At 53.5% G+C, this 14,129-nt stretch overlaps 2 protein-coding genes across 2 annotated transcripts; one reads left to right on the forward strand and one right to left on the reverse strand.

The window, feature by feature from the left end:
* Positions 1 to 346: 346 nt before the first annotated feature.
* COCSUDRAFT_53867 (hypothetical protein) lies at positions 347 to 2,125 on the reverse strand. Its single transcript, XM_005646314.1, has 3 exons — positions 1,954 to 2,125; positions 1,512 to 1,675; positions 347 to 1,007 (listed from the first exon to the last, which is right to left on the reverse strand). Exon 3 carries the CDS (start codon positions 857 to 859, stop codon positions 551 to 553), a length of 309 nt encoding a protein of 102 aa, XP_005646371.1. The 5' UTR covers positions 860 to 1,007; positions 1,512 to 1,675; positions 1,954 to 2,125; the 3' UTR covers positions 347 to 550.
* A 5,615-nt stretch (positions 2,126 to 7,740) lies between these two features.
* COCSUDRAFT_47953 (hypothetical protein) lies at positions 7,741 to 11,426 on the forward strand (the record flags this gene model as incomplete). The annotated part of the gene is made up of 8 exons (XM_005646315.1): positions 7,741 to 7,754; positions 8,007 to 8,168; positions 8,339 to 8,482; positions 8,783 to 8,976; positions 9,322 to 9,496; positions 9,833 to 10,078; positions 10,480 to 10,676; positions 11,014 to 11,426. The coding sequence occupies 8 exons, from the start codon at positions 7,741 to 7,743 to the stop codon at positions 11,424 to 11,426; spliced, it is 1,545 nt and encodes a 514-aa protein (XP_005646372.1).
* Between the last annotated feature and the right edge of the window lie 2,703 nt (positions 11,427 to 14,129).

The raw sequence follows: 14,129 nt of genomic DNA on the forward strand, positions 1-14,129 counted from the left end.
TGTGTGATGGAAATATTCACAGAGACTTGCATTCTCACTGCGCAGCAAAATTGGCTGCACGCATTGGCGCTTGAAGATGCAAGCTTCTGTCACCAGGAACATTTGAACGAGGCCATGTAATGCTGCTGCAATCAATGGAGTCCTAGTCGTCAATATGAGGGATAAGTGTTTGATTGTTGTTGCTCACTGCTGCAAATTTTGAGGTTGCTGTGGACAGCACTGATTGTGTCTTGTGCCATGTAGATCTTTGTAGATTCGAAGACATCCCGTATGTAAAAGCGGCACATGTACATGGTTTACATGCATGAAAATTCATGCGTGGCGACTGGTTTCTTTTTTAATCAAAGAAAGAAGATCTCGTTTTACACCATCGTACATAGCGACACACCACCTTAGCCAACATGTCCGACTCGTGATACATTTCCAACTTTTGACTGTCCAGCATCAAATTTTCAGCGCACGACAACCCATTCTCTGGGTTGCAAAGTGTGCAATGCCGTGTCCAGTCCAAGACAACAGGTCTAGGGAGGAAGCAGGACAACAAAGAAAGCTAATATTTGAAACCTCTATCGCTCGCATACGCACAGACTCGGCATTTACTGCATGCAGCTGAGAGCTGCAACAGCAGCAGGTGCCTTATTGAGACAGTCAGGAAAGAAAAATACTTCAAGTCACTCCAGAGGCAGTCAGAGAGGCCTGGCAGAGGAGAGGCTGCAAGGTTAAGTCTACTTGATAGGATTGAGCTGTTCCCGTTTGATTGCATGTTCTCTTGAGGTTCATCAGGCGCCCTGCATCTCTGCAGGAAGGGGCATCCAAGCAGATCACAGGGCAGCGCCACATGCCAAAGCAAATGCGCCATGAAGGGAGTTTGTCCTTACAGCCCACGCAATGTCATCATCATTACAGCAGCGCGAATGCAGCTCTCTTCCAGGATGACCAGCTGCTGGTTGCATGCCATCCCTAGCCTCTGCCTTGTGGCCCTCGCTGGGTATCTAGCGGCCTTATCCCTACACATGAGTTACACAGAGCCTATCAAGTTCACAGCGCTTGCATATGACAATGACGTACATTTTCCCGCATTCAACCTTCTCCACCAACCAATGGCGATCAGCCAAGCAAGATGCAATTGACTGTGGGAGGCAGAATGTGGCAATTCCGCTACTCACACCAGATTCTGAGGTCCTGAAGCCCACAAACACTTATATTGCAATGCCCTCGTGTCTTGCACTCTCCTTTCTCACAATTTCGTGCTAAACACTGCCCACAACAGAGATGGACCATCGGATTTGGTAATCACAATATAATATATTTGTTACTTGTAGTATTATTATTGTTATTACGCGCTTTTCCTGCCAAAGGCAAGGTGCGTCTGCAGACAAGCTGCATGTAAAGGCTGCCAAATTCTATCCCTTGTTGGACTCGCCAGATCCAAGCAAGACCCTACTACTTGCATACTTGTATACCGTATACAGATTGAAGATTAGACATAAGAGTACAAAAGAGGCACATGCCTGGGGGCGAGTTAGGCCGGGTGTCACATGGCGGGAGATCTGGGCGCTGCATCGCTGGACTTGAGGAACATGAGCGCTGAAATGTCCTCCAGCGACGGCCGAGTCGGTGGCGGCGCGCCCGTAGTTACGGTCTGCCCTCTGCCCCACGAGTGAGTCACCCCCGCCTGTTTGAGAGGTGATCTCTTGTCATTGCAATGGTCACATTTCACAGTGGTCTTGCACATATGCCAATCAAAAAAGTTCCCCGACAATCTCTACATCCATCAGATTCTTGTGTGCAAAAAGCACATCCTGCTAGGCGTGAAGATGTCAAGGTGACTTCCTTGATTGTCAAAGGTCCTGGGCATATTGCCTAAAAAGAGGGACTGCAGCAGCTCATTTTGTGCACAGGAATGGCTATCACACACATTCCGGTCATATTTACAAAGGCAAAAACGCCCACCTGCATGCCGGTCTGGCCGTTGTCAGGGCTGCGCCACCGGACAGGAGCTTCCTCCATCTTCTGCTCCACCTTCTGCACGTCAGTCCCCCCCGACGCCACTGGGTGCGCCACCGCGGTCCCCATGCCCGCCGCCGCCGGCCCCCCGTTGGCGGAGCCAAGCCCTCCACTCCCCACCACTGGATCAGCGGTGGAGCTCCCCCGCGCGACCATCGCCTCGGCTGCGGCCGCGGCGGCGTCTTGTTGCGCGGTGAACGGCGCAGCGGGCGATGCCGTGATCGGCGTGGGGCGGCTGATTGTGGCCTGTCCGGACGGCGGCTGCCCGATGCCAGGCGGCAGCCGCCCGCTGCCTGCCCTCGGCAGCGGCGGCAGGTCTGACAGCCTGCAGGGCAACAAATATGGAGGGTCAAATTCCTCTTCCGCTTGAACTGCACAACAGAAGCAATACCACCGGAGTTATCCTGTCCAGCATGACATCTCTTCTGATCCTGTGGCCCTCAAGTCCGTAAGGCCCACAAATATTTTCAGAGGACACACTGAAGATTGTCAACAAGCTGCGTGCTTGAAAGCTACAGTGTCTGGAATTCAGAAACAGCAACTTCATTTCGAATTGAAGAGATTGTTGGCATCGGGCACAGCATGCGCATGTGACCTCTGCTGGGAGTCTTGGCAAAGGACACCAGCTCCTGCAGCCCCGGTAGGAACCAACAACCATGCTTGCTCCTGCTGGATGCAAGACTGACAGCAATGCCTGTTCTTTTGCTCTTCCCGTGCAGGAGGCAGAGGGTACGTGCCTGCCGGATGAGGTGGTGTTGAGGGGGGCGAGGTCGGGAAGGCGCCCGGAGCCGGCCGGGTTGAGGGCGGCGATGTTGAGCGCTGAGCTGGATCCCAGGCCCACTCCGGCCAGGCCCAGGCCCTCTGCCAGCTGCCCGCTGCCCAAACTGCCCATCGCGCCCAAGTTCAAGCTGCCGCTGCCCATGCGCGCAGCCGCATGCAAGAACTGTGACACAATTCACGTGTCAGGCTGAAGGCTACTTCGTGCGCACAGGTGTGATGCACTGACAACAAGGCAGTCAAATGGAGTGGGCCCGGCAGCGAAGCCTGCCTGCGAACTTGTGCTGCTTGGAAATCGGACTGGTCATCATTCAGGAATCTCGAGCATACAGTTGGGGACATTTGGGCATTGTTGCAAAGGACGCTCCATGATTTTTACAGGGGAATCATTCTGGACGTCTGATTTCGGCTGGAAAGCTTATGACGGCACTGTTGGAGGCATATACTAGGACCAGGGACTTGGCAGCACACTGAGCAAAGAGATGTTCCTTTGCAAAAGCTGGGACTTTCTCTGCCAACTGGGTTTCCCAGCTCTGGCAAGCAAGAATTTCTCTGCTCGAGAAGCTGTCAGGTCGATTGAAGGGTGCGCATCCTGCTTTAGGAAAAAGAGAGATCACGCACGTTCCAGGCGTCCGACTGCTGCCGCTGCACGCCGTACGCATTCGCCGCCGCGATTCCCGCCGAGTGCAGCGGCTGGATCGGGCTGAACGCAGACGGGCCGCTGTTGCTGAACGCCGAGACCCCCCCGCCGGCGCCACCACCCCCACCGCCGAAGCCGCCGGTAGCCGCCGGGGCCGGGGCCGGGGCCGGGGCGGCCGATGCCGCGGCGGCGGCTGCCGGGCCGGCCGGGCCGGAGTTGGGCAGGCCATAAAAGGCGGCGATGTTGCCGAAGACGTCGGCGGCGTTTGGCGTGCCGGGCGGCTGCGGCTGGGGCGCGGCTGCACCGGCGTTGCCTCTCTGCAGCAGCTCCAGATTTGCCTGCTGCATCTGCGCTCACGCAACACACGCGCGGATCAGGTGATCACAATCACAAAAGAAGGACAGCTGCGACACCACAAGTTCAACTCTCTAACAGCTTGCACTGTAAACAAAGTTGCGACGCGCCCGGAGTGTGGCATGGATGCCGCTAAGCTGCATCGGACAGGACCTTAGCAGCATCCATGCTTCACTTTGGGCACATTGCTGCAGGTTTTCAATGCACGCCAAGCGCAAAAGCCACCTTTCTAACACCTCCACGGCATGAGCGCCGCCTCGGATGCTGCACACGACGAAGCACACTCCGGGACTAGCAGAAGGAGCACCCACCTCATCACCAGCAGGACTAAAAGAGGCCCATGTTACAGTCAAAGAGAGCTCCTGGCGTACCTGCAGCGTCTTGTGCAGGGTGGAGAGTTCGGACTGCAGGCGCATGTTGTCGCTGGAGGCTGAGGTCCATTTGTTGCGCAGCGCTGCCACCTGTCCGTTCAGCATGCTCTTGTGCGCCTCCACCTCGCCCACGTGTGACATCAGCCGCTGGTTCTGGCTCTGCAGCGCATTTATCTGCGCAAACCGGCATTATTATTATTATTACTAATTCTCGCTTGTAACAGCCCAGGGCTAGGTGCGTGGCAGCAACCGCTTCATGATTCCTCTCGAACCTTCCCTGGCTTGGCACTTTCTCCACCAATGGCATGTCAATCCGATGGAGTTCAGGTCATCCCTAACGCTATCATTTCAGGAACCTGCATTGCACGTGTCATTCCCAAATATTGCTCTCAATTGCAGAATTTTCAAGACAGGTCTCAGATTGGGAGTGCTTGTGTGCCAATGTGTGACCGCAGGACTCCTGTCACGGTGAGACAACTTTTTGCATCATCTTTTGCACAAGTCTGACATTTGTGTGATGCATCCTATTATAGTGAATACGTATGTCAATGTGTAGCGTGAACATACTGCCAAGAGTTGTGTGTGATCTGTGCCCGCACACAGCCTGACAAAGCACTCGCATGTGGCAATGCAAGAGGTTCCCAGCCCAGTTTGTGAAGCATCAACTTGCACTGTCACATGCTAGCGCTGAACCAGCAACACAAGATGAGGCGCCCAGAGCAGCAACTGGTGCATGTTTTGAGCTAAGAGAGTGTGCTGAGTAAGAATCAGCAGCTCCCACCTTGATTTGGAGCTCCTCCATAACGTCCTGCCTCTTCTGCCGCACGCGCCGAGCCGACTCCCGATTTGCAATTCTCCTGCGGGGAGGCCACAAAAAGACAGGACTTTGATAAGAGTACACAAGGGAAGAGGCCCTGCTGCTGTCATCGACAGCAACGCTTGATGAGACTGCCAGCCGGGCGCTGACTCACCGCTTGATGCCGCTGAAAACTTGTGTGGCATTCTCTTTCCCCATGTACCCAGGCGAGTCGTGCCTCTCTGCTAAACACCCCAGAGAGACCAACTTCCTCAGGGCACATGAGGAAAGAGAGCCTTTGAGAGCACATAAGGAAAGAGAGCCTGCTGCTGCAGTATTTATTATATCCCTATACTGCCAAGCAGCCATGGACATACGCGCCCCACTGCTGCCGAATATCTAAAAGCAGAAACTACTGCCGGCAGGGCGGTGAGTCACCGCTTGATGCGGCGGCGCTCCTCCTCGGTCAAATTGGGGTTGTTGGGGTCCCCCCGGTATGCGATGGGCCTCCCAACGCGCTTCTTCTCTGCCGAGTCCCCCCCGCCACCCCCGTTGCTGGCCCCCCCGGTGATCCCCTCGTCCTCCTCCATCTCGCTGTCAAAGTCATCGTCCTCCTCTTCTTCGTCCATGTACCTGGAAGACGCGCGCCGCCGCGGCCTGCGCGCATGCACACTGACACCTGTCATAGACAATGACTTTTTCCAGAGAGCGAGATGCAGAGAAGGAAGGCTGGAGGCTGCGGGGTGGAGGACAGGCTCCTGGGCTGGGTACACTCAGAGCAGAGAAGGCTGGCAAATTGTACTGAGAGGAATGCAGGAGACATAAGCCGAAGAGCGCTGTCACCGTGTCTGGCAGTCGGCCAGCCCCGTCCTCTCCCTACAGAATCAAGGAACGTCTCTTGCCGCCAATCCTGAGTGCTTAATCATTTCCAGACAGGAGATGACTGATTTATACTGGATTACCAGGGAGATGACTGAACGCAGAGAGAAGCATGCACAGCTCCATTCGGAGGACATGAAAGAGCTGGACAGTACTGCTGGCTAATAGTCATCCAAAGACGGCTCTGTGCTTCAGTGACCAGTAGGCATCCACAGGGGTGGCAACGAGGGGGGCGTGCCTGAGGTTGTGCCCCCGGGCCATGTCATTGGAGGTCTCGCCCTCATACGGGCCCCCACCACTCTGCGATGCTCCTCCCATCGCCGCCTCTCTGCCGCGTCGAGGGGCCACCCCCTTGGCTGGCATTCTGCCTCTCAGGCTGCGCCAATCTTTGACTGATCTGTGCGGCAGCCCTCAACCCCTGCCAAGATGACCCTGCATCACAATCGAGCACACCTGAAGCTCTTATTCGATGGCAGGCTGCGCAAGCAAGGTGAGAAGCTCTGTTTCATGCAATTTACAGATGCCATTTGCATTTGTACACAGGCTTTGAAGCTACTCTTTGTCCTGCACAGCACAGCACAGCACACTTGTGCAGATGTGTTTTAACATGCGCACATCTACAGCAGGAAGCTGGTAGGTGTTGATAGTTCAAGTGCCAAGACAGACCTGTCCATGACTCTGCACCCCTGCACCACAAGCTGCGCTGTGAAGGGCTCACATCAGCACACCCGTCACCTCCAGTCCATGTCGGTTTTTCCGCATGCGTTAGCCATGCCTCTTCGCAGATCCTGCGCACATGAGAGACATGAGCGCAGCCTGGCTTATGTTTTAATGGTACTTACAGATCAAGGGGACGAGGCAAGCAGCTCCCGTGACTACAGCGTCCCGACGTCATCGCCGCGTCGTCATCCATGGTTTTCGAGTTTTCCAAAAGCACCAGGCGTTTCAGCCGCTGACTTATCACAAGAAATCGTCCGACTGGCCTCATGCACATTGACCTATCGGAAATTTCCGTGTCCTCCTTTACTAGTGCCTTCGCACAACGGACACACAGCACTAACGTATTAATTCACAAAGGATCAGACTGTGCGATCCACCTCATTCCAGACGGGCAACACGGGGCAAGCAAAGCCGTGGCTTCTGTTGTAGGCAGCCGATACTCAGGACTGTGCCACCTTGCACACTGTTCTATTTTTTGGCATGTACACCATGCGGACTAACATAAAGAAGTCAGGTCATCAGGGCACCTTGGCTTTCCTCGAGGATGAGCCTTATCACTCCAGCACTGTTCCCACAGGCGGTGAATAAGCAAGCTGGGAGGATCGCTCTCCCAGAACTCTGCCCGGAGGCGTGGAGACTGCTCCAATCCACAGCCACAAATCACAATGAGCTACCTGGCCAACGCTTGCCGATCAGCTGCACGGATGTCACCGGACCAGATCCCTCGAGCGAAGGCCCGAAATAGCGCTCCTGCGGTGAAAACCCTGCTTCCAGTGCCACGCGACAGGGTTTTTGGCGATTTTGTTTTAGCTTCTCGCCAGAACCTCCCGGCGATTGATTAACCTGTGGCGATATTAAGAACAGAACCACGTGCGGAATCAATTACTACTATCGACGTGGGAGGGGCACCCGACGGCCGACGGCCGGAATCAAGCACTTACATCACTGTTCGTCTTCCTCTTGGGGTTTGTGGGGCGGAAGTGGCCTGAAAAGACTTTGGATATGTGCCCCATAGAGATAGGCGTGCGTTTATGCGGAGGCGAGAGGCGAGGAAACGGAGGGAAGCGACGCGCTCATTTCGACACCCTGTTCTCCTGCTTGAAATGGGTACGAAGTCCCGCGAACACGTCTTGCTCATGTAACACCCTACCGTAAGCCTTGTGAGGAAACTTTTTGGGGCTTACTTTGCCGCAAGAATGGTGGACAAGAGGTGAAGGTCTCAGCCATTACGTGCGGACGTTATGCGTGGGCGCGCCCTGCTGGCCTGTTTCAAGGCCAAAGGGCCTTTTGATTTCAGGATTAAACCCTGGGTGCATGTCGGAATTTGTTAGGAGGCTTGGTTGCTCGAGTGCCGCGCATGTGTACGTTCCGCATGCAATGATTGCCGCTGTTGTTAACAAGAGAGAGGAAACGTTTTCGTTGCGCAGAAATTCTGACTGCGATGGCCCTTCTTGACCTGCAGGTACGCGATTGGCAATGACATGAGCACCCGTTTTGATAGGGGCACTGAGGATGACCTCGCTCGATCCGCTGAAGCCCTCGCTGCTTCTTTCGCCAGCAGCTTTGTGACACCCCTCAGGGCCGCCAGCGCGTCCACCGTGCTACAGGGCGTGCGTTATGTGAGGTAAGACCAGCTCCAAAGCCCTTGGTGGCAGGGAACCCCGGTCCAATCAGAGAGCTCCCACTCGCATTCCTTGGCCTCGTACCAACGATGAGTATTCTCCTTGCTTTCGGAGCTTGTCTCCTCTTATACGGACAAAATCTGCAGCAAATGCCGTGTCGTGGTTGCTGCAGCATCGTGGTGCCGGCCAGCACTGGCCAGGTGATCAGCGTGGCAAATCTGGCAACAGCAGGGCCCCTGCACATGACCCTGCTTCACAGCAGCCAGTGCGCGGCAGGACACACCCTGCAGCACCGCTGGGCCTTCACATCATCCTTGTGAGCCCCCACCTTCCCTCACCCTACGTATCCCCACCCCACCACATGCCCTGATCCCCATTGCTGACAGATCTGCGCTTCACACCCTAAATCTTGTTGCTCAGACACCAGCATTATGCACTGGTATCAACCATGACAATGCCCTGCAGGTTTAAGCAACTTCAAGAGTATCCCCTCACCCAAAAATACCACCACCCCCCACCTGCCTTGATCCCCATGGCTGACAGCCCCATCCTGCCCACTGGTGTTCTTTAGACGCCAGCGAAATGCAGTGATGTGGCATATTCCAATGCCCTGCAGGTTCAGCCACTTCAAGGATATCCAGGCCTTCCCAGAGGCAGCGCAGGCAGCTGCGCTCATCTGCCACCCGCTGCTAGAGCAGCTGCCAGGGACCCCCCGGAATGCACCCAAGCCGCGGCTGCAGCGAGCTCACAGCGCCCCTGTCTTGCTGCAAAGGGCTGCCGAGCAGGAAAGAGCACCCGCCACACCAGCAGGTATGACTCACCTGCCCTGGTTTGTGACCTGACACACAGAGTCAATTGCGTAAAACAATTTCTGCAGTTCATCACGTGGAAGAGGTTGCATGCCTTCATCCAACTAGAGACAGCTTATCAATATGGGTCATCATGTGCGGTTACCTTTAGGCAAAACACAGAAGCACCTTGCATACTATCCTGCATCCTACATGCCAGCACACCTGCGAAGCAGTCAGACTCTGCACTGACATGCTCCCAAATCTCAGAAGCTTACATTATCCTGCCCGGGCGCCTCAATAATGTTTCTGTTTGGAAGCGGTTGCAATGTCAAGACTTACGCTCCTGTCTTTCTGCATGGCCCAGGTGTACACAGGAAGGGCTCGCTCGCAGCCGGTTTGGAGCTAGAAGCACGTGAGCCAGATTTTGACTGCGGCGCCGGATTTTCGCGGCTGCCGAGACTTGACGAGGAGCCCGTCAAGCTGCCAGTCATTGGCGCTCTGGTCCTGGGCTTGGACACAAACAAACCGCCCCCCAAGAGGTGCACTGCCGCCTGTGAAGAATGTCCATTACCAAAGGCCTGTGAAACTGAAGGCTTGCTCAATCCTTCCTGCCAAGATGTGTCAAGTGCCTTCTGGGCCCCACTTGGCCTTCAAGACAGGCAATTGGTGGATTGCCAAGAGAAATATCAGCAACACCATGTAATTGACAAAGGCAAGATTAAGAGGTGTGCTTGGCTGCAGACGCACCTTGCCTCTTGGCAGGCCAAGCATGCAGAAATCATAAGACTATTAGTAACAAGAATAAATATGACAAGAATATTAGTAATAAGAATATCAGTAATAAAATTTCTCAATAATTATAGTAATGTCTACAGGCGGGTGGAACAGCTGGCGGCTCTGTTGGCCCCCCTGATAGCGCCGCTGGCCGGCCGGGCCGTGGACATAGCATCGGCCGCCTATTTGGCGCGCACACTTTCCCGGCAGCCTTCGGAGCCCTGGCATGCTCCTGCCAGTACCTCGCCTGACCAGAGGGCCCCTTCAGGCGAGGAAATTTCCACCGGTGGCAGCGGCTCCAGTGGGATCAGGCGCATGGCAACTGAAAGCTGGATCCTCAGCATTGGGTAAGTCCTTGTCAATTTCTGTCTTTTTCTGCTGTTTAATATAGGATGGCTCTGCTGAGCTGTGGGCTGTTTAGTGTCGTTGGGCGGGTTGTGATGAGCAGTGCTTTGGAATTAGCCATTTTTTATAGACTTAATTCAAGTATTACCGATTATTCTCTGGATGGATTATCTCTAAAAAGTTGTTTGATATCATGGCAAGGGTCATGATTAGTGAGCGGTGATATGGTTGTGGCTTCATCATAAGCTGGCTGAGCTCCTATCCCGGCCCATGCCGCTGCATATTGGGAAGACATAGGTTGCATGTCTCATGTTTTGAGTGAATCCTTTCACCATAATAGGGATAGGTGATTTAGGGGTGGATAAGGTAAATACAGAAATGATCAAGGGTTCGTGGTGTGCAGGGAGCGTGCGCTGCTGAGGCAGCTGCTGAACAACGCGTCGCTGACTCAGCGCAGCATCAGCGCGCTGCCGTGGCGCGGCGACAGGTCACCGATGATGTCACCGCTGATGTCATCCATGGACGTCGCCAGCCGCCGCGACTCCAGCTCCTCAGAATTTACCTTCACCCCCTGCATGCCCCTCGTCGACTCCCCTACAGGTGGGCTCAATCCCTAGGTTTCCCGCTTCTAGTTGTAAAGCATTCTGCGTGTTGGGTGACAAGCTTCTGTAATCTTGCCACAACACACAGACTGGGTACTTAGCATTATGCTGTGACGGATTAGACACTATTTGGTGGATATTTAGATGCTGCGGTATTGGGTTTAAGGGGGTTTAAAGCGCAACAAAACATGCTGAGTCAAGAGGATCACCAGATGACGAAGCTGCATTGCAGTGCAGATCTGTTTCTCAAATCCCAGTGGCACGAATGGTTGCACACGCTTCGGTGGACTACCAGCGATTTCTTGTTTTTATTTGAATTTTTACTTTTTGTGCAGGCTCTCAGAGGCTCCAATCGCCGCCTCACGGCAGCGTCCAGCGCGCGCTCTCGGCAGAACCCGGGGGGCCCGCTGGGATCCCCCGCTCGCAGCCGCAGCCAATCCCGGCCGGAGAGCCGCCGCGCGGCTTCTTCGCGGATGACAGCAGCTGCCCCGCAGCTTCCCCGGCAGCTTCCGGCCGAACCATCCTGCTCGGCGAGGAGAGTGTATCTTCAGCCGCCAACCAAGTCGAGAATCCGTTTGCCGGTGCCGGGGCGGCCCCGGCGGGGGGGTCGCCCCCCGGCACACCGCCGACGTGGAGCGCGGCCACCGCCGCGCGGTGGGGGCACCCGGCCCCCACGACAGAGGGGGGCACCTCCCCACGGATAGCCACCGGGTCCCCCACACCCAGGGGGCCCACGCCCGAAACCTGATTGCAGCTCTTCCTTTCCTGTTGTACTATTTACACGTGCTTTTGTAAAGTTGTTGCGGCTTGCAAGAGCTGCTTGTAACCTGCCATGGCCTTCAGCCAACTGGCGCTTCGAGCCTTTGATTTGGTGTTTCCTGCGGCGGGCAATGAAAAATATGGCTCTCTCAGGCCACAAGAAACCAGACGCTTGTGCGCAATAGTGGGATGCAGTCCATATTCACGAAGCTGTGGCTATTTAAACCTGACATGCAGTTTGCTGGCAGACGCCAAGCAGACACATATGGTCTGCTGATTTGTTTATTAAAAAAGCAAACCCCTAAAGCAAGGGGTGAATTTTCGATGACTGAGATTTCTGATGGATGAGTGGGAGCTGTGCTCCCTTTGGGGAAGGGCACGCCTTACATTTTTCAATATTTTCACCTTTTCATCTTTGGAGATAATTTGAAGCGCTGAACGCAGCTGCTTTCTTAGGGGACATAAGCTTACTAGGATTTCAATTTCTTGATTATTATTTCTTCACATGCGCACCAGGGCTTGCCTGAGGGAGCTTCCTTCCCAGAGTTTATGCTGGTCTACCTTGGACTTTTGTGAGATTCAGAATCAAATTTGAATCAGCGGCAGGGCCGCAGCTGTCTGGGCAGGTGTGCTGTGGCCTGCAGCTGAGGGGGCACTAAATGCCCAAAAGTGTGCAGCAATATCTTTGCATCTATAAGTGTTGCCGAGTGGGGTAAATTTGCTTATCCTCCGCTGCACTGATCTGCGCGCAGCAAAATTCCTTCTGACCCCTCCGCAGTTCGAGCGCCAAAAAATGTCCTGTCACAGTTTTATTGTGTGACTTTGCGGCGGAGGCAGTCTAGGTGGGATGCGGTGCCGATGAAATGCTCGCTGAGCCTGGAATGACTCCTGGGAGCCGGGAAATTTGCTTCTTTGCGCAAATGTCTGACCGGCACAATCGCACTCTGGCCAAATGGTTAATTAATTCTTGGCATTTGCATGGAAGCTGCCCTGCATTTTCATGAAGTGTGAACAAGAAGGCGGATTGCCAAGTATCTGGCAGTGCTTGTGTGCCCATTATGCCTGGCGCTGATTTGTGCTAACAGGCTGCAAAGAGAGGCTTGCATGTGACTTTCTCTGCAGTGCAGATCTGCCCATTTTATGCTGTTGGGTCAGACGAGCTGCTTTTGCCAGCTAGCTGAGATTGCTTGCCGAGTCACAGGCTGAGTGATACTTGATGATCAAATTTCTTGCAAATTTGTACCTCACCATAACAAGAATGAAGATTATAGTTTTTCTGATCTTGGTAGTGGGGCACAGATTTTGCTGGCAGATGGTAGCCACTGGCATGGTGGCCAGTGCCTTATATTTGATACAGGTAAATTGTCATTGATCCAATTGCCACCTGGCAGTGTCCAACTGTATACCAGCATCCACATTTGAGTCGTGGGCAGCAGGAATGAGCGGATGTACAATATTTCAATGTCTGACTGCTTTTATATCAGCTTTCTGGCACTCCTTGTAAGGGTGCCTTTGACTTTAAAGTTTATGTTCGGGTTCTTTTGGGGATGTTCGTTAACAGGAGTACTGCCTCAATGTGTGCATGTCTTGTTTGAGGAGCGCAATAATTTTACTATTTATAAAGCACATGATTAGTTATAGCAAAATCTCTAGATGGAGTGTCTTGGGGTGGGGTTCAAAGGGGTATCTTCTGTGTACTGTATTGCTTTGGATGATGAAATAAAGCGGTATATGTATCAATATGCATGGACGCTATATTGCTAGGACAGCTTGTTTACGCGCATAGCAACAACAGTGCACTAGTGAGAGTGAGCTTCATATCAGGCAGTGGTAGATTTGAGTGTCTTGAACAGGTTCTGGGTGCCATAAAAGAAGAGTTACACTGTTGTACCACTGTTCAATGGGATCAATTGCAATGGGTGCACCATGTCAAGCGAGGTTGGGATGTCTGACTGTAATTTACAGGAACTGAAGATTAGTACGATACACTCCCTGACTCAGATCAGGAGACTGCAATTCTCATGACATGAACATATCCAGTGGCTGACACCAGAATTCCAAGCACACAGAGCATTATCATATGAGGGTGCTAATGATGCTATACAACTAATCAAGTACAACGGTATCCATGCCTGAGAAATTTTAATTAATACTGTATCAATTTGAACGATCTTGCCCCCTAATCTAGATTAGAGGCTGCATACAGGCACTGCCGCCACCGGCAAAGCAGTGAACAATAGTGAAATGATACTTTATATGCCTCTCCAAGCCCTGAGGGCAAGCATGGTATTGACACATTACGCACGGTAATGCTGCAAGCTCAGCATGCCCGCCCAGTCCTTTGCAACAGCATCCCATTGCAGACAAAGGAGGTCTCCTAATAGTGATGGGAACTTCCCATTGGGAAGCAATCAAAAGGGCTGTAATGTGACATCATGAGCAATTATAAAGTATGAAAGCGCCGCAAATGCGCCAGGCACATTGCAGAGTCCAGTTTGAGTTTGACACGTTTGACACGCTAGAGTAAATCAAATGGATCCCTATGCTCGCATGGAGCACCCAAGCCAGGCAAAGGCCCCTCGACTTCGTATTTGTACAGAAGAAATCATCCACTGCCACGTCATCCACATCCACAGGGTGCACGACCCTTTTGTCCAAGTGTAAGTGACCCCGAGGCATCATACAGTGTGAT

This window comes from Coccomyxa subellipsoidea, assembly GCF_000258705.1.
Source record: "Coccomyxa subellipsoidea C-169, whole genome shotgun sequence".
Lineage (NCBI taxonomy): Eukaryota > Viridiplantae > Chlorophyta > Trebouxiophyceae > Coccomyxaceae > Coccomyxa > Coccomyxa subellipsoidea.